Consider the following 24,969-nt stretch of genomic DNA (forward strand, 5'->3'; position numbering starts at 1 on the left):
CACCTGATGAAGGCTGGAGGGTATATCAGCAGAAACGTTGTGTTAACAACAAACAAGATGAGGACAAATATCCGTCAAATGTAAATAATGTAAATGTTTTTATTGTTGTTCAATCCCAAATCAAACTTGATTTTGGAAAAATTATGATCAAAGGCATTCCAACTATAACCATCCTTTATTTGTAGGGGTATCTAGTACTAGTGTATCTGATTTGTCTTTTATTTTTTTGTTTTCTTTAAGACAATGGGATTTGATCTGAAGTAGATTTTGTTGCTATTTCTAACATGTCAAGCTTCAACAAAGACGCTTCTTCATGATAATTAGGTGAATTGTGTCCTGTAGAACTGTCTTGCTTAGGGACATGAAATAACCAACAGATTTGAACTCAAGAAACATGGATTGATAGATCAATATCTAATCCACTTGATCATTATAGTACCTGTATATAAAATGGGATTCCTGCACTTCTTCGAGTAGCACAAAACTTGGAGGAAGAATTTTGGCAACTGATAGCATCCATAATATTATCTAACCACTGACAGGGCAATGTATGAACAGATGGAATGGAACTTCTACAGAGATGGAAGACAATTTAGAAATTATATTAGTTTTAAACAATTCAGTAACAAGAAAACACATGTACAAAACATTCACACATACATAAATACATTCACATCCAGAACAAACACAAACAAAACATGTACATACACAAATATTACATACATTCATATACACAAAGAAACAAGAACACATAATACACACAGGCCAAACATAATCACTCTGACATGCATAACACCAAACACATAAACACCAGACACACACAGTCCTTCATTTATGCACAGTTATTTATATATAAGAAGTGATAATCTTCTAAAGCTATTTAATATTTAATAGTAGTTTTTATGTCATTTGTTGACCCTTTTTTTATATAACATTTATATATCTAGTTACCCTTTATAGTACTAAGGGTCGGACAGATCTATAAATTAATGAACTAACCAGAACATCCTGGGATCAACTAATCCTACACTGTCCCAGAGTAGATCGCTGCTTGAAGTTGTTTCATTCAAACTTAGTGTTAATACTCTTGAAAGGCAATGAATTGCTACAAAATCCTTACTTTAGCTTCCCTAAACATATGGGAATACTTCTAACAAAACTCATTTATTGCACCATGGAATTTTTTCCCCAGAATGAAGGACAGGACAGTATAATATAGAGAACCAACTATTGCCCTTGTAATGGGTGTCTTAGGTAATGAGGCTGTCACAAGCCTACAGGCCATAGTTTATCCAGTTTCTGTGGTAGATAAGCAACCAAGAGTAAAATACTCCTCACTGAAAAAGGTTTCAGGTCCGTCGAAGGGTTAACACACATCTGTTGCTGGTTTTCATTTTCAGCTGAATGGACCAGAACAATGTGAAATTAAGTGTTTTGTTTAAGAACACAACATGCCATTGGGTCCGGAAATCAAAACCACACCCTTACGATCGTGTGTCCAATACCTTAGCCACTAGAGCATGGACCTTCACTTTCCCTAATGTGCTAAAGAGAAATCATGAAATGGGGCTGACGTTATCACTCAGTTTAATTCCTAAAGAACTAGTCCAGATCAAATGTCAAAACGAATTAAAGGAACAGGAGGTATTATAGTCAGTCGGATACCAATCAATGGAATTACTTCCCCTATAACCATGTACCTGAACAAGTTGTCTCCCTTATAAAGAGGTAACAGTGAATTATGTCCCCTATCTGTAACCCAATGAAATTTGCTAATTACAAATTGTCTGAGCATTAAAAGCACTGAAAGTTAACATGAAATATTTTGGACATTACAAACCTCCATAACATGTCACACATTTTTACAAAGCCGGCATATGCAAGTTCAAATGCTCCTCTGTGTTTTGATTCTAAGAGTTGTGTTGTGAAATAATCCCCAATGGATATCACCTGTTGATAGTATAAAGTAAAACATTAAGCATCATCATAACAGTTTTAATGTTCAATTTTTTCATGCTTGTATGGGTCGGACAGAATTTATTGAGGTACATTTTCAACTACGAGGTGTCCTTCCTGTCGCCAACCTTCACTTGTTTGCAAGCAAGGCAATATTTTCCCATGGCCAGACATGCTTTTAGGAAATGAATGACACTACTTGTGTGACAATGACACTCACAATTACCACTGCTTCAAGACAAGACCGAACACACACACACACACACACACACAGTTTCCGCCCACAAGACACACTCATAAGGCTTTGACCAGTCTGAAGCTATATTAGAAGACACTTGCCCACGGTGTCACACAGTGGAACTGAACCTGGGACCACATGGTTAAGTAGCAAATTTCTTAACGCCTTGTGAATAGAATAGACGGAAACTGTATAAGGAACGCTACCGGGCATGCGCACACGTGTGTGTGCTTTATATATCATCATCATCATCATCGTTTAACGTCCGCTTTCCATGCTAGCATGGGTTGGACGATTTGACTGAGGACTGGTGAACCAGATGGCTACGCCAGGCTCCAATCTGATTTGGCAGAGTTTCTACAGCTGGATGCCCTTCCTAATGCCAACTGCTCCAAGAGTGTAGCGGGTGCTTTTATGTGCCATCGGCATGAAGGCCAGTCACGAGGTACTGGCAATGGGGATGCTCGAAATGGTGTATTTTACGTGCCACCTGCACAGGAGCCATCCAGTGGTACTGGCGACGATCTCGCTTGAATGTCTTTTCACATGCCAGGAAGGCAACGTTGGTAACGATCACGCTCAAATGGTGCTATTTACGTGCCACAGGCACGGAAGCCTGACAGCTGGTGCTCTGTCAATGATCACGCTCGGACAGTGCTCTTAGTGATCTACTGGTACAGGTACCATCACGATATATATATATATATATATATATATATATATATATATATATATATATATATATACATATATACATATATAAATACAGAAGCAACACAAATTCCCTATGTATATAAGATACATATTCTTCATAGAATGCAAAGAGGCAAGATTTAATGCTTGTTTGGTGAAATGTCATTCTAATATAGTTAAGCACATATATTGCATAACTTTTCAAACAGAATCATTTATGTGTAATGTGCTTAACATTTTCTTACAGTGAAATGATTGGTGTTAGGAAGGGCATCCAGCTGTGGAAACCATGCCAAAGCAGACACAGAACACTGGCTCATTTGCTCTTGTCAAACCATCCAACTCATGCCAACACAGAAAAAGGATGCTAAATGATGATGATTATATATACACACACACACATATGTATATATGTATATATATATTATGTATATGAAAGAGGGAGTGGGGGAGAATGGATGGATGGATATATTAAGTTCTTTTGAAACTGAAAGTTTATCTCATGGTTGAAGTTTCATGCCACTGTGATCATCATCGTCGTTTAACGTCTGCTTTCCATGCTAGCATGGGTTGGACGATTTGACTGAGGACTGGTGAAACCAGATGGCTACGCCAGGCTCCAATCTGATTTGGCAGAGTTTCTACAGCTGGATGCCCTTCCTAACGCCAACCAGAGAGTGTAGTGTGTGCTTTTACGTGCCACCAAAATGAAGGCCAGTCAGGCGGTACTGGTAACGGCATGCTCAAAATGGTGTATTTTATGTGCCACCCGCACAAGAGCCAGTCCAGGGGCACTGGCAACGATCTCTCTCGAAAGTCCTTACACATGCCACGGGCACAAGTGCCAGAAAGGCGATGCTGGGCACAGGTGCCATCACGATTTCGCTTTTGCTTGCCCCAATAAGTCTTCGCAAGCTGAGTTTCATGTCCAATGAAGGAGACGACGTTGGCATGGGTGCCAGTCGTCGAATTTAACTCGATTTCGATTTCAACAGGTCTTCGCAAGTGGAGTTTAGTGTCCAATGAAGGAAGGTACGCATAAGTGGACTGGCTGAGGCCTTAGATTTAGGTCTCACAGGAATATACATATAAGTGTGAAGGTGCGTGGCTTAGTGGTTAAGATATTTGGCTCATGATCATAAGGTCATGAGTTCAATTCCTGGCAATTTGTTGTCCTTGAACAAGACACTATTTCACGGTGCTCCAGTTCACTCAGCTGGCAAAAGTGAGTAGTACTAGTATTTCAAAGGGCTGACCTTGTCCCATTCTGTGTCACACTGAATCTCCCTAAAAATTGTGTTAAGGGTATACGTGTCTGTGAAGTGCTCAGCCACTTGCATGTTAATTTTATGAGCAGGCCATTCCATTGGTCAAATCAGCTGGGACCCTTGTCATTATAACTGACAGAGTGCTCCTACATATATATGTGTGTATGCATGCATGCATGCATATATATTTGGAAGTGCTTGAGAATGCTTATATTCTGCATCTTCATATGAAAGCATTTAGCTAAAAAGGGTAATGTTTATTAACATTTTCTGTTAACAAATTGTTCTCTAGGGTGGGCAACTTATAAAAAGTGAGCTTCCAGCAGTAAAACAATACCTTCATAACATGAGTCTAACTCATGTTAGCGTTTAAAAATGGATATAAAACTTATTCTGACGACTTCTAATGCACCTGACTACTGCGTAGAATAAGCTCATTATTATTATTAAACAAATGAAACCATGATTCATTGGGTGCCTTGCACTATAATATTAAAAAAATTTTCTGAACAGTTTTAGGTTTAGGCTCAAAATAACCACTTTGACTTTTATGCTTAGAATTTTATAGACTACTAAGATAAATAATAAATGTATAAATAACAAAAGGCTAGCTGTCTGGATAGATAGCTTATTAGAACTATACATTCATCAAAAAACGTTAAAAGAGGGGACAGACATATAATTCAAGCAAAGAAAGACAGCAATGAAAGCCAAGGCACATGCACAGTACATGTAAAATACAAAAGGCAGAAATGTGAACCGTAAAAGAGCGAGAAAGAGGAAAGGGTGCATGGGCACCTCAGTAGTACTGTTGGAGAAATTTCAGCTAACAGCTAACAACTGACACAGGTACTTTATTCCATGTGTCGACAATTCTGAGTGTGGAAAAATGTTTTTGAAAAAATGAATGCTGCATCACTTTTTGATTTTATAAACCTTATAAAATATTATTGATTCCATCCTTTTCTTTAGGATCCAATTACAGAAAACAGCAGAAAATGATATAATATAGAAGTAATAGTAGAACCTAAGGTAAAAGTTGGTCAACATTTTTTTTTTAAGATAGCAAGTGAAAAGTGAAAGCAAAGTTTGATGATGTGGAAATTATTTAACGAACCTGATTAACTGTGATTAGATCTGGTTTATCATTGAGATTAACGTCTCCATCTCCTACTGAAATATCTTGACAAATTTGTCCCAATAACAATGACACTTCTTTGATACTCCTCCAACAACACACAACCAAATACTCTGGCATCAGCGTAACTAATTCATTGCTCTGAGAAATCGCATTCTGAAGGGCCTCTTGGTCTCCTTGACACCCAACAAGAGCGCCAACATTTAACCCAGGACCTGCAATAAAAGCAAAATGTCTACAGAAAGGAAACATTGTCATCAACCATGTAGTGAAAAGTAAATATAAAATTTAAACATTAGCGACAGTCTCAGGGTAACTATGGTTATAGTGGTGTGTTAACATTAGCAACAGTTACTGATTAACAATAAATTTTATTTTTTTAGAAATAATACATTTCTAAATCTCCCAGAGAGATTTATGCAGTAGTGATACGATGAAGTAGTTGTATGCTGTCAACTTAATGTGACAGTCCCCTGAAGGGAATAATACTACTGTTGGTTAGACCTAGGAAGCTGCACTGCTTCCTATCAGCCTTGACACATTTCCTGTGTCCTTATGTTTACAAGGGGGAGACAAGCACCCATGTAAACATAAGGACACAGAAAATGTGTCACGGCTGACAGGAAGTGGTGCAGCTTCCTAGGTCTAACCAACAATAGTATTATTCCCTTCAGTGGACTGTCACATTAAGTTGACAGCATACAACTACTACAATAAATTTTCTGTTGAGTTAAAACTAGCAATAGTTTCAGATTGATAGTGAGTTTAATGTAATAGTATTAGCAACAATTTCAGATCAACTATGGCTATTATATTGAGTAAACATAAACAAGTATCATAGAAATTAATACATTAACATTTAATGATGACGAAACTCAAATTTTGTTTAGCTCTCACTTTAGTGCCTTACTTTTAGGTATTACAAACACTCAAATGTACTTACACTCCAGCAAGAAACACCACATATTTAACCCTTTCACATTTAACCCTGTTATACTGAAGTTGTATGCATTAGAGTGTTAATACAAGCAGCTTCCAAATTTACATGTACTAGTGTTCATATTTTCATAAATCTACTTCTAGTGAAAGCTTACTCTCCTAAGTCACTCATCAGTGAGCCCTGGTGAGTGACATACGAGAAAAAGTCTCTATCTATTTGTAGTGACCATAAAGTATTTAACTGCATACTGTTCTTGTCTAATGTGAGTGAAGTGCAATATTTTTTTCTTGATTATGTCTAAAGATTATTCCTCTGTGCTGTTAAAGGAGACAAGATTGGCATAACCTAATTGGATGTTACTCTTTTACTTGTTTCAGTCTTTTGACTGTGGCCATGCTGGAGCACCGCCTTTAGTCGAGCAAATCAACCCCAGGACTTATTCTTTGGAAGCCTAGTACTTATTCTATCGGTCTCTTTTGCTGAACTGCTAAGTTACGGGGACGTCAACACACTAGCATCGGTTGTCAAGCGATGTTGGGGGGACAAACACAGACAAACATACATATATATATATATACATATATACGACGAGCTTCTTTCAGTTTCCGTCTACCAAATCCACTCACAAGGCTTTGGTCGGCCCGAGGCTATAGTAGAAGACACTTGCCCAAGATGCCACGCAGTGGGACTGAACCCGGAACCGTGTGGTTGGTAAGCAAGCTACTTACCACACAGCCACTCCTATGCCTATAGCTACTTACCACACAGCCAATCCTACGCCTGTTAGAAGAGAATTAAAAAACAAAAAATAAACAGTGGAAGCCAGCATTGGCAAAAGTCTTTTTTCTTTTATTTGGTTACTTATCCTTAGGAAGAGATGCAATGCTCATGGTTTTCAACAAAGTCTAATCATATAGATAATGTTGATTTCAAACTTTGGCACAAGGCCAGCATGTTTGGGAGAGGAAGTAAGTTAATTACAGTAACTCCAGTACTCAAGTGGTACTTATTTTATTGATTCTGAAAAGATGAAAAGCAAAGTTGACTTCAGCAGAATTTGAACTCAGTATGTGAAGATGGACAAAATACCGCTAGACATTTCAATTGGCATGCTAATGATTCTGCAAGCTCACTGCCTTGAACATATAGATATTAACATATTCTGGTGTTAGGGAGGATATGGGGTTAGGAAGGGTGTCCCTCCTGACAACTTAATGATCTTCCTATAAGGTATAGTTTTTATAATAACATTTTGTTTTACTGAATTGCACACCAAATTAGAGATACCAACAATTATATTAGTGATTAGCTGTCAAGGATTAGTGGTCAGTTTGTAGTGATCCTTATGCAACCAAGTAAAGTTTTAGATGTTCACTATTTTTCACCAGTTTATTGGACCAGTTATGAAGAAATATCTCTTAGTTATGCACTTGTTATGTAAGTGTGGATCTCAAAGCTCTCGTTTACCATTTTAGCTCTACAAAACTCAGCAAGAACAAGTTGTTCACTCTCACTTTCTTTGACAACTCTCAGCCAGAGCTGAGCAGTAAACTGATGGAATTGGTCACAGTCTGTTCATTTCAATTAATAGAATACAAGACACATTTCAGCTAAATTTCAACAAATTATCAACTATATATGTTGATTTCCTTTATTTTATCTCAGCAATACTTTCTATTCACACTTCATCTGTAACATAAAGAGCTTCATACCAAGAACATTATTCCTACACCACATTTACCTGAAACTGGCTTATGAATCTTGTAATTAAAAATTACTACTATTCTCCGTGCGTATTGTCATAAACTATTTGGAAGTGAAGACATGTTGTATAATCACATTGAATTAAATTACCACTTTGGCTGGTAGATGTCTAGTCTTCTGGTGGTGTATAGAAAATAAAGAGAATTATTATATATATTCTATAGGTGTTGTCACTGTACATGATACTTTATGCAAGCCACAAGGAAAAATAAAAAATAACACTCTTTTTTTTCTTTAGTTAAAAAAATCCAATAGCTTACCCATTATAGCATCTTCTGGAATGTTCCCTTCCGGTGAAGAGTTATGTACAACTGGAGATACTATAGTAGACACCTCAAGACAAACATTAACAATTATATCGAAGATATTTCTCCAACATTCGGTAGCATCTTCCATTTGACTGTCAAAGGTAAATCATATAAGTTTATGAAAGATATATTTACAGCAATCAGTAAAAATTTATCAAAAAACAGATGCATAAGTTTTGTCTGTAATAACAGAAGATCAAGAAACAATTAAGAATTCATTGGTTGAATACATTTAAATATATAATTTTATATCTAGTTGGAGCTCACTGAAGACCTTGTAATCATCCTGTATTAATCATCATCATTGTTTTAATGTCCACTTTTCCATGCTTCCATGAGTCAGACTAAACTTGTTGAAGCAGAATTTCTATGGCCAGATGCCCTTCCTGTAACTAACACTCACCTGTTTCCAAGCATGGTCATATTTCTCCATGGCCTGATATATGTTTCATAGAAGACTAGGAACAAACAAAACCACTTGTGTAATAGTGATGCTTGTTTACAACCATTATGTGATGACAAATATGGGTGCACACACATGCGCACATACACACACGACTTCTTTCAGTTTCCAAATCCACTGACAAGGCTCTGGTTGGCTGACAATTGTCCAAGGTGTTGCACTGTGGGATTGAACCCAAAACAAAATGGCTGGGAAGCAAGGTTCTTCAAAATAGTGCCATGCTTGCAGCAAAGGAAAATATACTGAAGAGATTTCTCATTACCTTCTCTACAATTCTAGTGTTATTTGAACTCAGTACAATAAGCTAATGTAACATCCATTAGATATGCAATTTCTATAACACTTTCAGAGATAAACTCTAGTTTCATATTTGCAGCTATTATGAAATGCCTCATAGCAAAGTACTTGACTTTACTTTTTCCAGGTTGTTTGTTTGATGAAAACAGGTTTCATTCATTAATTGATTAGCAAGCAGTTGGAAATAGAAATGGTATCCTGCTGTAAAAATAACTGCTCTAGTACATAAATCTCAACAATGAAAGTGGATGGTACCCGCAGAAGAGGGAGACCCAGGAAGACATGGGATGAAGTGGTAAGGACCGATCTCAGGAAGTTGGGCCTCACAGAGGAAATGGCAATGGACCAAGATATTTGGCGATATGAAGTTCTTGAGAAGACCTGCCCACATCAATAAAACTGAGTCTTAGAAGTGCTGTGTGTCCCACCGACACTTAAGAAAACTTCTCACACACTCTACCACAACAAACCAAACTACGTCTCTACATCTCTTTTCTTCCTCACATTTCCACTTCATGCACTAGGCTTATCTCCCACTCCCCAATCCTGTATCATTGCTCTCTGCTTGACCTCACTTTTTTGTTCTACCCACACACCCTGTCTCACTGTACTATTGCTATCTGCTAGCCTCAGACCTGTGTGTTCCACCCACACATAAAACTTTTCCCTTTTCCCCCACCCTACCCCAACAAACAATCTATATCTCCACATCTCTTTTCTTTCTCACACTTCCTCCTTCATACACTATGCCTAGCTCTGACTCCCCAATCCTGTCCTCACGGCCCTGTTCTTTTGTATCAATGCTATCCAGTAGCCCCCACCTCCCAACTCTATATATATTCAGGTTTTATGCCACTGACTCTCACTCTTTAATCACACTTCCTTCGCAATATCCTGCCACTTATATTATGGTGTTGGAACCTCAAAGGTATGCCCTGGCATTTGCCACCATCTATATCTCTCTCCCATTACTCAATCATCCTATTTATATTCTGATCCCCATTCCTTCTGAGTATGCCTAGCATTTTGTCACCATTTCTATCATACTGTCTCCCACTCTCTCTTTCTCCTGCACTTCCCTCAGGTTGGGTAACCATGTATTTCCTTTGCGGTAGTACACCTGTTTCTGTCTTCATTCCTGATCTCTCTCTCACTGGCCAGGTGACCTTGTACTTCCTCTACAGTAAGACACCTGTATCTGTCTCACAATGACCTTTCATCATCCAACACGAGATCACCTCCTCCAATGCCTCCTCCCCACCTGAAAGATTTTGTTTTGCCTTACAAGTACTTGGTGACCCTGTCAGTGCAGGTGCCACTTAAAAGCACCCAGTCCACACTCTAAGTGGTTGGTGTTCAGAAGAGCATCTAGCTGTAAAAACCTTGCCAAATTGACCTCGCTTGTGCTTGTACCACTTAAAAAGCATGAAGAGTGGTCGGTGTTAAGAAGGGCAGCCAGCTGTGAAAATCCTGCCAAAACAGTCACAGAAGTCTGGTGCAGGCTTCTGCTTGGCCGGCTCTTGTGAAACCGCCCCACCCATACTAGCATGGAAGGCAGACATTAAACGATGATGATGAAGATAATGAATGCAAGCATGAAAAACAGTGCAGTCCTCTTAAAGAAGATAGCATTATGTAGGAGAAAATATAAACACTATTGAGTCATTCTGTTGTATTTACCAAAAGACAAGGAACAGTAGTAAATTAATTTATAATGGTTGACAGTTGGCAAAAGGAAACTATACAAAATCTGACAACAGAGCTTAATGCAGCCCTATGGATCAATGGACCCTGTTAAACCATCCAACTCATACTAGCATGGAAATCTGACATTAAACAATGACGATTATAATAATAGTGATGATGATGATAATGATGGTGATGATGATAATGATATGTGTTTGCTTCTCAAAATATTTCCAGTTCCCTTATACTCACCTTCCTCTTATATTAACATTATATATCCTTACATGAAATTCCCTACAAAAGTTAGTCACATAATGTCTAATGCAATGCTGTATATGGACAAACAATTTATAATAAATAAACAAATAACAAGCTTCTTACCTTTGATCCAAACTGGTAAGGATGTAACGTATGCAGTGAATTGTGGGATACAAAGGGCGGCTAGCAGCTGCATGCACTAAAGAATCGTGGGCAACTTGTATTTGGTCCTTAAGTAATACAATAAGTAACCAAACAATACGGAGATAGTTTTTCGTTTTAAATTTATTGTTAAAGATCACTTGTTCCAGCTGATCCATGTCAGCTGACATCGTAGTTAACAACTGGAGTTGATAATCATCAAGAACTGGACCAATGCTGTCTTGGCAGAGCAGAAGATGTAAGAGGTAGGCTGCAGTTGAACAATCCTGAGGTTTAGTGCTGGTACAAAGAGTCATGGCTATGGAAAGCAGTTCTTTCTGATATGAGGTATTCTGGAGTGGGAAAGAAAAAAAATGAAAAAGAATTAAGACAAAGATGGAAAAAAGAATTGTTTTGAAGACAGGCACAAGCATAGTTGTTTGGTTAAGGAGCTTGTTTCAGGTTGAGTCCCACTACTACAGCCTATAGCTCCAGGTTAACAAATGCTCTATGAGTGAATTTGGAAGGCAAAAACATGGGTGCTTTTCTAGTTGCCAACCCTCACCTGTTTCCAAGCAATGGGTCTGGAGATATTGTTATGGAAGATTATGATCAATCATTATCACTTGTACAATAGTGGTTTATTTGCAATTAGCATGTGATGTCAAAACAAGCACATATGCAGCTAAAGCAGGCTTTTACTTTTAATTTATGTCTACCAAATTCCCTCACAAGCTTTTTGTCAACCCTGGGCTATAGTACAAAACATTCAGCCAAGATGTCATGCAGTGGAAGTGAAGCTGAAAAAATGTGGTTGCAGAGTAAACTTTTTAACCACACAGGTCATTTTCATGTAATGCTTACAGTTTACATTTCCTTCAAGGAATAACTTACGTAATTCTTTTATCCATCTTTTGATTAACAGAATAATCATGGGTGGTAATGCTAATCTGTCCCCCAGTTTAAAACCACCACCTAACCTTGAGTGCTTTTAATAGCCATGAGTTAAGCTTTTACTTTACTTCCCCTCACTAGTCACACAGGCTCTGCAAAATGTTCTTGAGCAGAGCCCTCCACTTTTAAATAGGACATAAAATATTTAAAAAAACTCTTTTAATCTAACCTACCTTCAGAAAAAATGGTTTCGGCAAAGCTATGAATATTTTGAAAGCAGTAGTTTTATTCTCTTCAAAAGTATCAGTGAGACACTGTAACAAAGTCAATTGTCTTGACTCTGTTACTGTGGACAGAGGAAACATACTATCGGTCTTGTTATCTGAAAAATTGGAAGCAATTGCTAAAAATTTAAAAGGTACATAGTGATAATGATAATGATGGTGGTGGAGATGAAGATGGAATGGTATTAATGAAAATCATAGGGAGTTGTGTAGGTGTTGATAATGGTGACAATATCATGGTCTGTTGCTGCCAATGCTAACAGCGGCTGATGATGGGGATGATCAGGATTGGTCTACTGTGAATAGAAACGTATGAGTAGTGTACTAATTGCAATTAAATGCAAGCTACTTCCATCTAAACTATATCAGCAGGGGATAAAATAAAAAAATGATAGTGAGGATGAGATGATCAGGTTTTAAAAGAGACTTACTGTCAAGAGCTTCTGGTTTGAAAATATCCACAATGAGTGCGATGATGCTAAGAGCAGTGGTTCGACAAGTGAAGGGAGTTGATGGAAAGATCTTATCCAAAAGCAAAGCCATCAAATCAGACAAAAATATCTATGAATAGAAAAGGTTAAAATGTTTGGATAAATGAAATTTTGAAGAAAGTGAAGATGGCATCTTAGGGGACAGATGTTCACTTTTTTTTCTTAACCACTGATTTTCACATTAAAAAGATATGACAAGACTTTTACAAAGCTTTTCCTTGAAATGTTACAAAAAATTATATATATATGCACACACACACACACACACACACACAAATAGCTAGGGAGGAAGCAAACATACTTAATGTAGTGATCCCTCACCCTACAAAACATTTGAATTAAAATTACAACTGTAATCAAGAGAAAGATCATTAGCTTTGATGATCAATCCTAGTATAGAAAAATAAAAGAAACAACTCCAAAACGTCTCTTACTTTTGTCAACAAAAATTTCAACGTTCCCTTTTCTATGCTCACATGGATTGCACAGAATTTGTTAAGGTGGATTTTCTACAGCCATATGCCCTTCTTGTTGCTAACCCTCATCTGTTACGAAGTAAGGTAATATTTCCCAAGAGCAGACATGTTTCATGAAAGACTGGAAATGAAGTTCACCACCTGCATAATGGTGACACTTATTTATGACAACCACATGATGTCAAGGCAAGGAGACAGTAACACACACACATGTATGTATATATATGTATATATATATATGTGTGTGTGTGTGTGTGTGTGTGTGTGTGTATGTATATATATATATATATATATATATATATATATATATATATATAGGGAGAATTCACAAAAAAAACCCCAAAAGACAAAGACAGGTGGTGTAGAAAACAAACAGATGTATTAGTATAATGCTCAGGAATTGAAAAAGTCTTTAACGTTTTGAGCCTACGCTCTTCCACAGAAAGGAACACAGAAAGAAACAAGGAGAGAAACAAGCAGAGAAAAAAATGTGTGTAGTGGTTAGCGAGGGTATGGTAAATAGACTGTCGTCTAAATTACGCAAAAATGAAAATAACACTGACATCTCATTTTTACAGATATATTTACAAAAATTACATGAAAATATATTGAAATACTAAAGAGTAAATATATTCAATAAAATCGCCATTGGCTTCAACCATGGCCTTCAGAAGACTTTGGAATCTCCTACAATTCTTCTGGATGGTCTCCTTGTTTAAGTTGGTGAATGCTGCCATAATCCTTGCCTTCAGTTCATCTTTGGTGTTACATGGAGTTTTATTGGCTGCTGGCTCAACTGAACCCCACACATCAAGGGGATTGCAGTCTGGGGAGTTAGGTGGCCAGATGTTAGGAGTGATGTGGTCACAGAAATTGTCTGATAGCCATGACTGGGTTCTCTTGTTGGTGTGGCATGGCACAGAGTCCTGTTGTCAAATATAAGGTCATCCAGCAGCCACCCTCTTGCCCCAGGGCAGCACTACCTCCTCCAGGCACTTGCTGCAGGCCTCTGTGTTGAGTCTGAGGCCGTGTGAGAAGATGAATGGAGGCATAACATCACCATCACTAGTGATCACTCCAAACACCATTATGTTGACTGGATGTTTGATTTTGATCACTTTTGGTACATGTCCTCAGATTACGCTGTCCTCAGATTGACACCAAACACTCTGGAATATTCATATTGGAGCTTCTGGTGCAAATGCCAAGCAGTACAGCATGTCATTTCCAAATTTCTGGCAGATTAAATTGTGTCATGGTGCTGTTTTTCTCACAGACAGTGCCCAACTGATCCTACTATACTGTGTAGTTGACAAAATCAAAAACAAACAATGCGCATGCGTGAAATTAAAATATAAAATGGTGATGATTTACATGTAGATGTGTGTGTGTGTGTGTATGTATATAAATATATATGTATATATCTGTGTGTGTGTGTGCATATATATATATATATATATATATATTTATGATGGACTTCTTTCAGTTTCCATCCACTAAATCCACACACAAAGCTAATAATTTTTCACTTAAACACAGTGTAAATTAAACATACTTTTGGGTTGCTACATTAAGTATGTAGCAACAAGAAAAAATGTACCAATGGGTGTAGAGGGGTAAAACTTGATGTCGCCAAGAGAGAAACTTACCACATAATCTGAATAACTGCAGTGGCCATATTGTGTTTCATAAGTCTTGGAGTCATTGGCTTTAATTTGTTCTTTCTTAAGAACTCTGCTGCTTTCCTTCATGCGGACAAACAACTGTAAAATAGATAAGAAAAGAAAACTCGGTTCATAATTTTCTAAGCGGTTCATCTTATCTTTAAAGGGTATATTCACAATACTTTATAAGATGAGCAACAAAATTATTTATCTTTTAGAAAATTTTTTATATTCTTTGTCTTTGCTTTTACAAGTTTGCACCACCATTGCCATCATCATCATCACAATTTTAACATCCATTTTTTCCATGCTAGTGTGGGTTAGATGGAATTTGTTGAGGCAGACTTTCTGTGGCTGGGTACTCTTCCTGTAGCCAACTCTCACTCATTTCCAAACAAAGTAATATTTTCCCAAGAGAAATCTACAGGATTGAAAATTCAGCTAATTCTCTGGTATGTTAGCTATTTGGCCATTTTCTACCCTCTTTCCATCTGTCTGCCTAACTCTCTCTTTATTATTAGGTCGTCAAATATGAAACTTGTAGAAAAGAAAAAAAGTTTGATGTTTTATAAATACAAGAAACAGTTTTATTCATCAAAGTATGCACCTATATTGTCAATACACTTTTGCCATTTCAGTGGTAGCTTGTCTAGCCCAGAATTGTAAAAGCCTGGCAATCTAGAGTCATCGGAATTAAATTTTTTTCCTATCAAAAAGTTATCCAAATTCTAGAAGAAGTGGTAGTCAGTGGGGGCAAGATCAAGTAAGTATGGTGTATGATGGCGAACTGCCAATTCCAACTCTTGTAGTTTCGCCAATGTCATTTTTGCAATGTATGGTTTGGCGTTGTCTTGCAATAAAATAGGAGTGGATCTGTTGACTAATTTAGGCTGGGTTTTTTTTTGTAAGTTTCTGCATCATTTGGTCCAGTTGGCTGCAGTATACTTTGGCTGTGATTGATGAATCAGATTTAATGAAATCATAATGGATCACACCTGTGCCAGACCACCAAACACACACAATCAGCGTCTTTTGATGAATTTTGCTTTTTGGACTGTGTTTTGGTGGCTTGTCTTTGTCCAACCATTGTGCTGAACGTTAACGGTTGTTGTGTTGGATCCATTTCTCATCACATGTTACAATTCAATTCAAAAATGATTAATTTTTGAGACGAGAAAGTAGCATAATGCAGGCTTCCAAACGTTATTTGTTCCTGATTTTCATTAAGTTCATGTGGAACCTACTTATCCAACTTTTTCTCTTTACCAATTTGAACTAGGTGAGTCAATATTGTTTGTTTGCTAACACCAAACAACAATGATAATTCACGGGCACTTTGAGATGGATATGACTCGATGGTGGCTTTCAGCTCATCATTGTCCACCTTTGTTTTTGGTTGACCATGTTGTTCATTTGTGAGGTCAAAGTTACCAGAACGAAATTTTGCAAACCAATTTGCTACAGTCTGCTGTGTAATAACATTAGAATGAAATAGTCCATTAATATTCTGAGCTGTCTGTGATGCAGTATTTCCAAGAAAGAACTCTAAACAAAAATAGCAAAAAACGATTTATAAATACTTTATAAAGTGCAATAGAATAAAGAAATAAATGTGTCAGCTTTCTAACAAAAAATAAAGATTGTCAAAATATAATAATGGTGCAAAATGAGCAGCTGTCAAAGTTTACCCTATACTTTACTACAAATTTCATACTTGATGACCTAATACATGTATGTGCAAACACATACTAACACACTATAGATTAATTAGATTTATTCTTCAGTATAAAAAGTTCAGTCAGAAAATTATGAATTTTTTTTCCACACACAGATAAACAAAAGGACTTTTAAGTAAAAAAGATGTAAAAAAAAAGACATAAAAAGAAACAAAAATACATCTTGAAACATTTTGAAAATAAATAAGATTTCACAATATATAAAAATGTCACCTTCTTGGAATGTGAAATCAGTTCTTGGCGAAAAGCAGGGATTTGGTTATTGATGTTGTGTCTTATAAAACTGAACAACAGAGAAAGTTCTTTTTGAGTTAAAGGTTCAGTCATTTTGATGTTCTCACACAAGAGTGCATAGGCATCTAGACGAATCTACAAGAGAAATGATAGGAAAGAGTAACAAATCTGAAATACGACAATATCATTCAGTCAATTAAGGAATAGAACATCGGTTAGCAATTAACTCTTCATTTCCCGTGTTGTGCATTGCATGTAACATGTTAATGTTGATTTCACCAAAAGCAAAGTACCAAGAGTATTCTGGTTAGAATAAGGCAGGTATGTAAAGGTTGTTGCAGTAAAAGCATGCTTGAAATATTAAACAAAGAGCGTAGGTTAGCTAAGACCTGGTTCTCCAAATGACTTTTCACTAACCAGCTAGCTTATCAATTAAGACTTGGTCAAAACATTTCAAATCAGTCCCATGCTCTTTTTGAGAGAGAGAGAGAGAGAGAGAGAAAGAGAGAGGGGAGAGAGAGAGAGAGAGAGAGAGAGAGAGAGAGAGAGAGAGAGAGAGAGAGCATCCATACAGCCACCGGAATATATAGGTGTGCACTATCACACCACCTAGTTGAACCTGTAAATTGGATGTTGGCATAAGAATCCGGTTCTCTGCAGAAACTAGAGAAGGGACGTAATTCAATTGACATCCCCTATACTACGGTGAACCACTACAAATCTATACAATCCATAGAAAGTTAACTATAAGACATAGATATGCACCATGCTGAAGAATCGCTCACATATTTGGAATGGTGCTCTTTGTTTTTATATATCTCCTTTGTTTCAGTTGTTAGGTCTAGACAAAAGGAGCTGCACCAAAATCTTTTACAGGGCCTCTCAGACCACTAACATCGACATGGTTAATGTTTCTCTTAAACAGGCACACGAGAAACCTTAGGCAGGAGGAAATTCCAGAAGATACATTCTGAAGAGGAAGGAATGGAAAAAGTAAAGAGTGCGGCACTGGTTGCATGGACACAATATAGGAAACACAAGTATTGAGTTTGAGACACACAAGGAGACACAAGTATTGAGTTTGGTGGCATAAAAGATGCACAGGTATATTAGATGCACCACAATTGCAGTACATATTAAGAAAAAATGTTTTTAGTGTGTTAATGTATGTATTTATTAGCTCATGGGAAGCCCGACTCCACATGAAGGACCTGGGATGATTTTCTGAAACATGTTTTTGGAAAAGAAAAAGTGCGTCTTACATCTCACCATATAAGTTTATATCATGCGTGTCTGAAAGGAGATGACATGATAGCTGCCAACTCTGAGAAGAGGCCATTGTAGTAGCAGTAAAAATGGCAGTGAGGAGACAACACATCTGTAGGACAGACGTTGTTTTTGGATGCAGTCTACATCTAGGATATCTGTATGTGTAGAAACAGGAACATCCCAGGTGCAGGAGCAATATTCTATTGGTGATTTAACATGAGTTCCTCACCCAAGCATTCACAGTCTTAGCCATACTTAAAAGAAAGCAATTTACCTGATTGAACCTGTATGCCTTTATTCAACCTGCTGTATATAGTAGCCAAATCTCCCTCAAATTATATCAGCATTGTAACTCTTTTTGATACCAACCTGCCTCTGACTGCTCCTAGTTCTTTAATACAATCTTTCTGTTTTAAAGTGATCTAAATTAAAATCTTGTATCAAATCTCATGCTGATTTATGTTCCAAACACCAGCTTAATAATGACAGTTAACTAAATCCTCCACTATTTTCAAAATTAGTTGAAACAAAGTTATGTATTTCAACAGAAATACATTAACTAAAGGATTAAATAAAGACAAGATGAGCATAGCTGGAGAGCCTTTCATTATAGGTCTGTTTGATCAGGGCTAACCTGAAGGTAATAACAATAACAATCTCTATTTACCCATCAATATGCTTCACTCTGTTTCCACTCATTATTTTGCCATAGCTGTTCTTCTGAACTTGCTTGCTATATACATTGTTCACCAAACAAATATCACATTCATCTCTCTACCTCCTACCACCATTACTTTTTCTCCCCTCTTAAACTCTATAATAAGCACTCTTCCCAATCCTACCTCATCAGGACTGTCTTCTTCAGTCTCTCCTTCACTGTTTTTCCTCCATCTATATATAATTATATAATGACTATCAACTATCCCTATACACCTTCCTGCTCCTACTAGGACTGTCTGGGAAGGCTATGGGTAACTGTCTCTCTTCCCGGGACTAAAAAAATAAAAGGAAAAGAAAAATAAGGCAAATTATTAGACACATTAAGTAGTGTTAGTACTTTGGACTGACCTATAAACATTTGACAGTCTATGAAAATAATATGTCCATAAAATGTTTCCCTTGAAAATTAATGCTAGAGAATAACAAAAATATAAAACAAAATCTGCTACCATCAACATCAAAAATACTTAATAGAAATACCTGATTATTTAAATGATTAAGAGCAATATTCAAAACAGAAAATGGAACAACTCCATTCCAGTTTTCGTTGTCTCTGACATCGGTTGATTTAGGAAGCTGATATAAAACTCCAATAGATTTGGCTCTCCGTAAGCACGTCAGCAAAGCTCCAAGATTTGTAAACTGTTTAAATGTGTTATCTGTAAAATGCAAATAAAAATGCTAGCAATTGAGAAAAGAGGGTGGTAAGAAGTTTTTAAAGAGGTCCAAAGAGGAAGTTAAAGTTAGGAGAAGAGAAATAAATTATATAATAAAAGTTGCCCAACTGCAAACATGTTAAGGTAGTCAAGCAGGACAATAAAAGGAATTCATTAATATCCGCAAAGAAACAAGTTGTTTTCTTCACTGTCTTTGGGTGTACAGTGACTCTATGAACTGAGAGATGGTCTTCAGAAAAGCTTGATAAATTAAAATGTCTAGCTGAATATCCCCGACAACTACGTTAAGGCTACACGTGTCTGTGGAGTGCTCAGCCACTTGCACGTTAATTTCACGAGCAGGCTGTTCCGTTGATCAGATCAACTGGAACCCTCGACGTCGTAAGCGACGGAGTGCCAACAACAACAACAGGGTGGTAAAACAAAGAATGTGTATCCTGGGACCCTGAAGCAGGCCCAGGAGGGAACAACAGTTAATAATTGGAAAAGGAAAGTGTAATGATGGTTGCCTCTAAGAGGACATTATGGAAGAGGTGCCTGAAGACTCTAACCCAACAATGCTCCCAGGAATAGTGGGCAGAGAAAATGGGTGGATGGAGTTTAAAAACAGAATTGTTGCATAGCTAATTGCTCTATATAAAAAAAAACTGATAAAAAAGAAGGTACTCAGTACTTGACTAGGAATCAAGAACTATTTTTATAAAAGAATGTATTTACCTTGAACATGCTGCCTTGTTGGCCATATTGCTTGTACCATGAACTCCAAGACATGCCTACTGCTTTTCAATAACTTTGGTAATAAATACTGTCAATAGAAATTAAGAATTTATTGTATTGTCACCATTGATGTTGATACTGCTGCTGAGGTAGTATTAGTGTCTAATATGTATAATTACAAATAAACATTACGAGTCAAATGTATGGTGACCGACAGATGTAGTAGCCAACAGACATAGAGATCAACAAACTTGGTACAAGCAGAGCATTGTAATTAAGAAGTTTGTTTCATGTAGCTTTATGTTGCTCCAACTGCACTATGGACAAGTATTTTCAACCACAACCTCTCAATTCAAGCTTCAGGTAAACAGAAACTGTGTAGTAGCCTGCCAAATGCACTATCCTTGAGCAGTAGACTCAATTATTGCTTAGTTTAACCACAACCACATTATTTGGCTCTTGGATGTCTTTAGAGGAGACCCCTCAGTTGCAAGCAAACAGATTTGATCTCAAGACTGAGGATATCAAGATAATCTTCCCCTTCTATCACAAGTCTCAGAGGTCTTTCAATATTACAGGTATTGCCCTGTTCTCTGACTAAGCCTTGCAAAAATTTATTGTAACAAACATGAAAGGATATACCAATAAACATATATATACACCGACCAATAGATATCATGGTTAATGAGTGGTCAATGAATATAGAAATGAATACAAGTAATGACCAAAAGGTATGGCAGTCAACAGATAAAAAAGTTAATAAATAGTTACTGATAACCACCAGAAATTCATGGTGAAACAGTTTAAATGTCAATAAGTGCATTGGCTAACCATTGTAGTGTCAATCTTATGGAATGTTTGAAAGAGAAAAGTTTAGAAATGAAATGATAAAATATTATACTGACTTCTGTAATATGGATATTTAGCTTAGATTCAATTGATTCTGTACAAAGAAGATGAACAACAGGTTGAATCCATTGGTGGCACCAAGCCTGTCTCTGACTGCAGCACAATTCACCAGATGTATTCTTCCCGTCCTTCACACTCTTCATAGTGGAACCACATTCTTTACACTTATTAACCCAGAGTTCCTGCTGGTGTTTCTGTAAAAGTTTCTCATAGAGTTCACTTGCCTGTATGTAGAAGAATTAAATAATTTTGAAATTAAATTACCAGAAGGTTCTGGAGAAATTTCTTTCATAAACTAAACACAGTATTTTTAGAATTGGACAACTATACAACTGACTCCATAAAATGATTTCTTCCCTTCACACCAGGTCAATTTTTGAAGGAGAACAGTTGACTGAATTTAGCCCAGTGTTATTGATACTTATCTCCTCAATTCTCTGAGATACAAAAGATGAAATTGATTCTTGGCAAGATTTGAATTCAAAAGATAGTGAGATGAAACTACATCTTAATGTCCATTTTCCATACTTGCACAAGTCAGATGGAGTTTATTGAGGTAGATTTTCTATATCTGGATGATCTTCTTGTCACTAATCCTCACCTATTTCCAAGCAAGGTAATATTACACTATGACCAGATACGTTTTTGTAGAATATCAGAAATGGATGACAATGAATGTATGACAATGACACTTGTTTACAACTATCATACAATGTCAAGACAAGGAGACACAAACACACATACATGCATGTACACATGCATATGCACGCACGCATGTGTACTTGCATGCACACACCACAATAGGCTTTTTTCAGTTTCTGTCCACCAAATCCACTCACAAGATTTTGTTCAGCTTGGCAGCTTGGGGCTATAGTAGAGGACACTTGCCAAAGGTGACATGATGCAGCGGGACTAAAACTGAAACCATGTGATTGGGAAGCAAACCATGCCTGTGCCTAAACATTATAATATATCTAGTTCAGTAAACAATTATTTCTACCAGCTCACCACACAACAAGCTTCTCATACATCAAACCTCCTCCTCATCCTCACATTCTCACAAAACCCAGTACAGAGTTCAACTAGATTTCATGAAGATTAGACAAACCTATTACTGTTAGACCCAGCAAAATGCCTGCAGTGTATATAGACTAATGTTCCATAAACTAAGAACTTAATACTCATTTACTGTTATTTCACCTCTACAATGAAGCAAAGCAAATTTCAGTGCAAAAATGAAGAAGCAAATAGGAATGCCAGTTCAATGATTTTGATAGAGACTTTTCTTTCAGGCTAGTATACCTACAGGTCTCTCTAATTCCTTATTTTACATGAAGTGTTGGTGTTAAAAATGTTGTAAAGACAAATGATTTTCTAACAGATAGAATTAAGCATAAAGAAGTTAAGGTATCAGTTTTCAGCTAAATCAAATGAAGCAAATAACACTGCCTCTCCTACAAATACAATATGAAACAATAATCAAAGCTCAAGCCAATGAAGTAAACCTTTACATAATCATTCAAAATGTTAAAAACAGCAGCTAAATCTCACTAAAATCACACCATACCATTTTATGAAAAAGACACATCAGATAATATAATTCTAGGTTTGTAGTGTTTAATTTGACCTTTTATGTTCTGAACTCACATGCTGCCAAATTCAACTTTGTTTTTTATCCTTCTAAGGTTAATATAATAAAGTACTGGTCAAGTACTGTGTTGATTTAATATTCTTGTAGAGCATTCTAGATCAGAATAAAAAAAATTATAGTAGAACGCATTAAGTAATAGAGTTTTATGTCTCTGAAAAGACAGAATGGTCAATGCCAGCATACCTTTGAATATTTAATCAATGTGGACATGGAATTAAATCACAATAATCATGACAGCACGTTTCCAGTAATTTAGAATCTTAATTGGCTAGATTCAGTGCATGGATTTGAAGAACAATCCAACCCATACATTAGAGAAAGTGAATAAATAATGTTATAGAGTTAAGATAAACACTTACATATGATGCCAATTGATGTTCTTTCATTTGTTGCAAGATGGAATCAGTTATATTAGGTTCCAAATGTAAAATAACTTTAGAACCAAACTGGTTAACTAGACAGCACAAAGCACCATATTTTCCTTTACTGCTCCAGCTGATATCTTGGAGCAGCCTGACGGTTAACTCAGACACAAACTCCATATTGCTTCCAGGCTCTGAAATGATAGGAATAAATATAATTCATTATTCATATCATAAGATATTTAGAAACTTTGAGAGATATGAAATAAATCGCATTTATAACAGTGTAAGTCAAAGTAGGATATTGGGTTAAAAAAAACCTTTTGGATTGAAAATGTTGAAGGCTGCCCATGGGACTCAAATCCACATCTATAAACAAAACAGATGTTCTATCATTGTACCAAAATAATCTTTCAAATATTTTTCATCTATTTTAGAAACTTCAAGAGATATGAAATAATTAATGTTTTTAATGGTGGAATTTAAAATAGTTAAAAGCATGTAGAATATTGTGTTAAAAAACTTCTTGAATAGAAAAAGTCAAAGGCTGCCTGTGGGATTCAAGCCCACATCTTCTGTAAATATGATAGATGTTCTACCATTATACCAAAGCAACCTTTTCAAAATCATTATGTCTTCTAACTTTGATAGACATTAGACACTTGAATTTAGAGAATAATGAAGAAAAATTACTAAAAACAATGGACAAAATTAAAATCGAGAAGCTCCTAACCAAATATATGACAAGTCAGATATCAGGCAGTTCACTGTTTTATTAGGCACCTTTAGCAGAATTCTCTGTTCCAAGCATTAATGCCAGGTCTCCAGTTTCAGGATACCTTTCTCCCTCCCCACCTTCTACTGTTCTTGAACGTCTTATAAAAGGATCATAGGTATTGCCCTTTCTTCCAGACCGAGTCAGAGAAAGAAAAATCATTTAATTTCTAAACAACACTGTTTTCATGTGTCAATAAATGTATACAGTCTTGTCCATTTACTAAGTGAGTATATATCATCACTACTTGGGCAAGTATCATGAAGGTTATAATTCCCTGGGGTGAAAATAAAGCCAAAACACATTAGCAGTTGTCTTCTATACTTGCCTTATAAACAATAATAATGTTGTCTTTTTCTCACAGTGTATCTATTTCTAGTTAGTTTTTTAATGATGTAGCCACAACCATCACCCAACTTTACCATGCTTGCATGGGTTAGACAGAATTTGTTGGAGCAGGTTTTCTGTGGTTGGATGCCCTTCCTGTTGCCAACCATCACCTGTTTCCAACTAAGTTAATATTTCTTCATGACCTGGCATGTCACAGAAGATTGCAAACAAACACTACCATTTTTCTGGCTGTGATGCTCAGTTTATGAATGCTGTGTGATGTCAAGACAAGGGAACACAACACACACATGCATCTACATACACACACACACAGATGCACACAATGGCCTACTTTCAATTTCATCATCATCATCATCATCATCGTTTAACGTCCGCTTTCCATGCTAGCATGGGTTGGACGATTTGACTGAGGACTGGTGAAACCGGATGGCAACACCAGGCTCCAGTCCGATTTGGCAGAGTTTCTACAGCTGGATGCCCTTCCTAACGCCAACCACTCAGAGAGTGTAGTGGGTGCTTTTACGTGTCACCCGCACGAAAACGGCCACGCTCGAAATGGTGTCTTTTATGTGCCACCCGCACAAGCCAGTCCAGGGGCACTGGCAACGA

The 24,969-nt window shown here is 36.8% G+C and overlaps 1 protein-coding gene across 3 annotated transcripts in view; it reads right to left on the bottom strand.

The window, feature by feature from the left end:
* Nucleotides 1-24,969, bottom strand: part of LOC106872855 (thyroid adenoma-associated protein homolog) — an 84,816-nt gene that overhangs the window by 29,341 nt on the left and 30,506 nt on the right. For all 3 annotated transcript variants that reach the window (XM_052977833.1, XM_014919991.2, XM_014919992.2), the window contains exons 13-25: nt 23,232-23,428; nt 21,218-21,445; nt 20,313-20,400; nt 19,399-19,577; nt 16,909-17,064; nt 14,945-15,058; nt 12,760-12,889; nt 12,278-12,426; nt 11,133-11,503; nt 8,258-8,397; nt 5,273-5,508; nt 1,841-1,950; nt 440-572 (exon numbers count right to left, since the gene is read on the bottom strand). In XM_052977833.1, coding sequence (XP_052833793.1) covers nt 440-572; nt 1,841-1,950; nt 5,273-5,508; nt 8,258-8,397; nt 11,133-11,503; nt 12,278-12,426; nt 12,760-12,889; nt 14,945-15,058; nt 16,909-17,064; nt 19,399-19,577; nt 20,313-20,400; nt 21,218-21,445; nt 23,232-23,428 — 2,231 coding nt within the window. The remainder of the gene's footprint in view (nt 1-439; nt 573-1,840; nt 1,951-5,272; nt 5,509-8,257; nt 8,398-11,132; nt 11,504-12,277; nt 12,427-12,759; nt 12,890-14,944; nt 15,059-16,908; nt 17,065-19,398; nt 19,578-20,312; nt 20,401-21,217; nt 21,446-23,231; nt 23,429-24,969) is intronic.

Source organism: Octopus bimaculoides, chromosome 2, assembly GCF_001194135.2.
Source record: "Octopus bimaculoides isolate UCB-OBI-ISO-001 chromosome 2, ASM119413v2, whole genome shotgun sequence".
NCBI classification, from domain to species: Eukaryota; Metazoa; Mollusca; class Cephalopoda; order Octopoda; family Octopodidae; genus Octopus; species Octopus bimaculoides.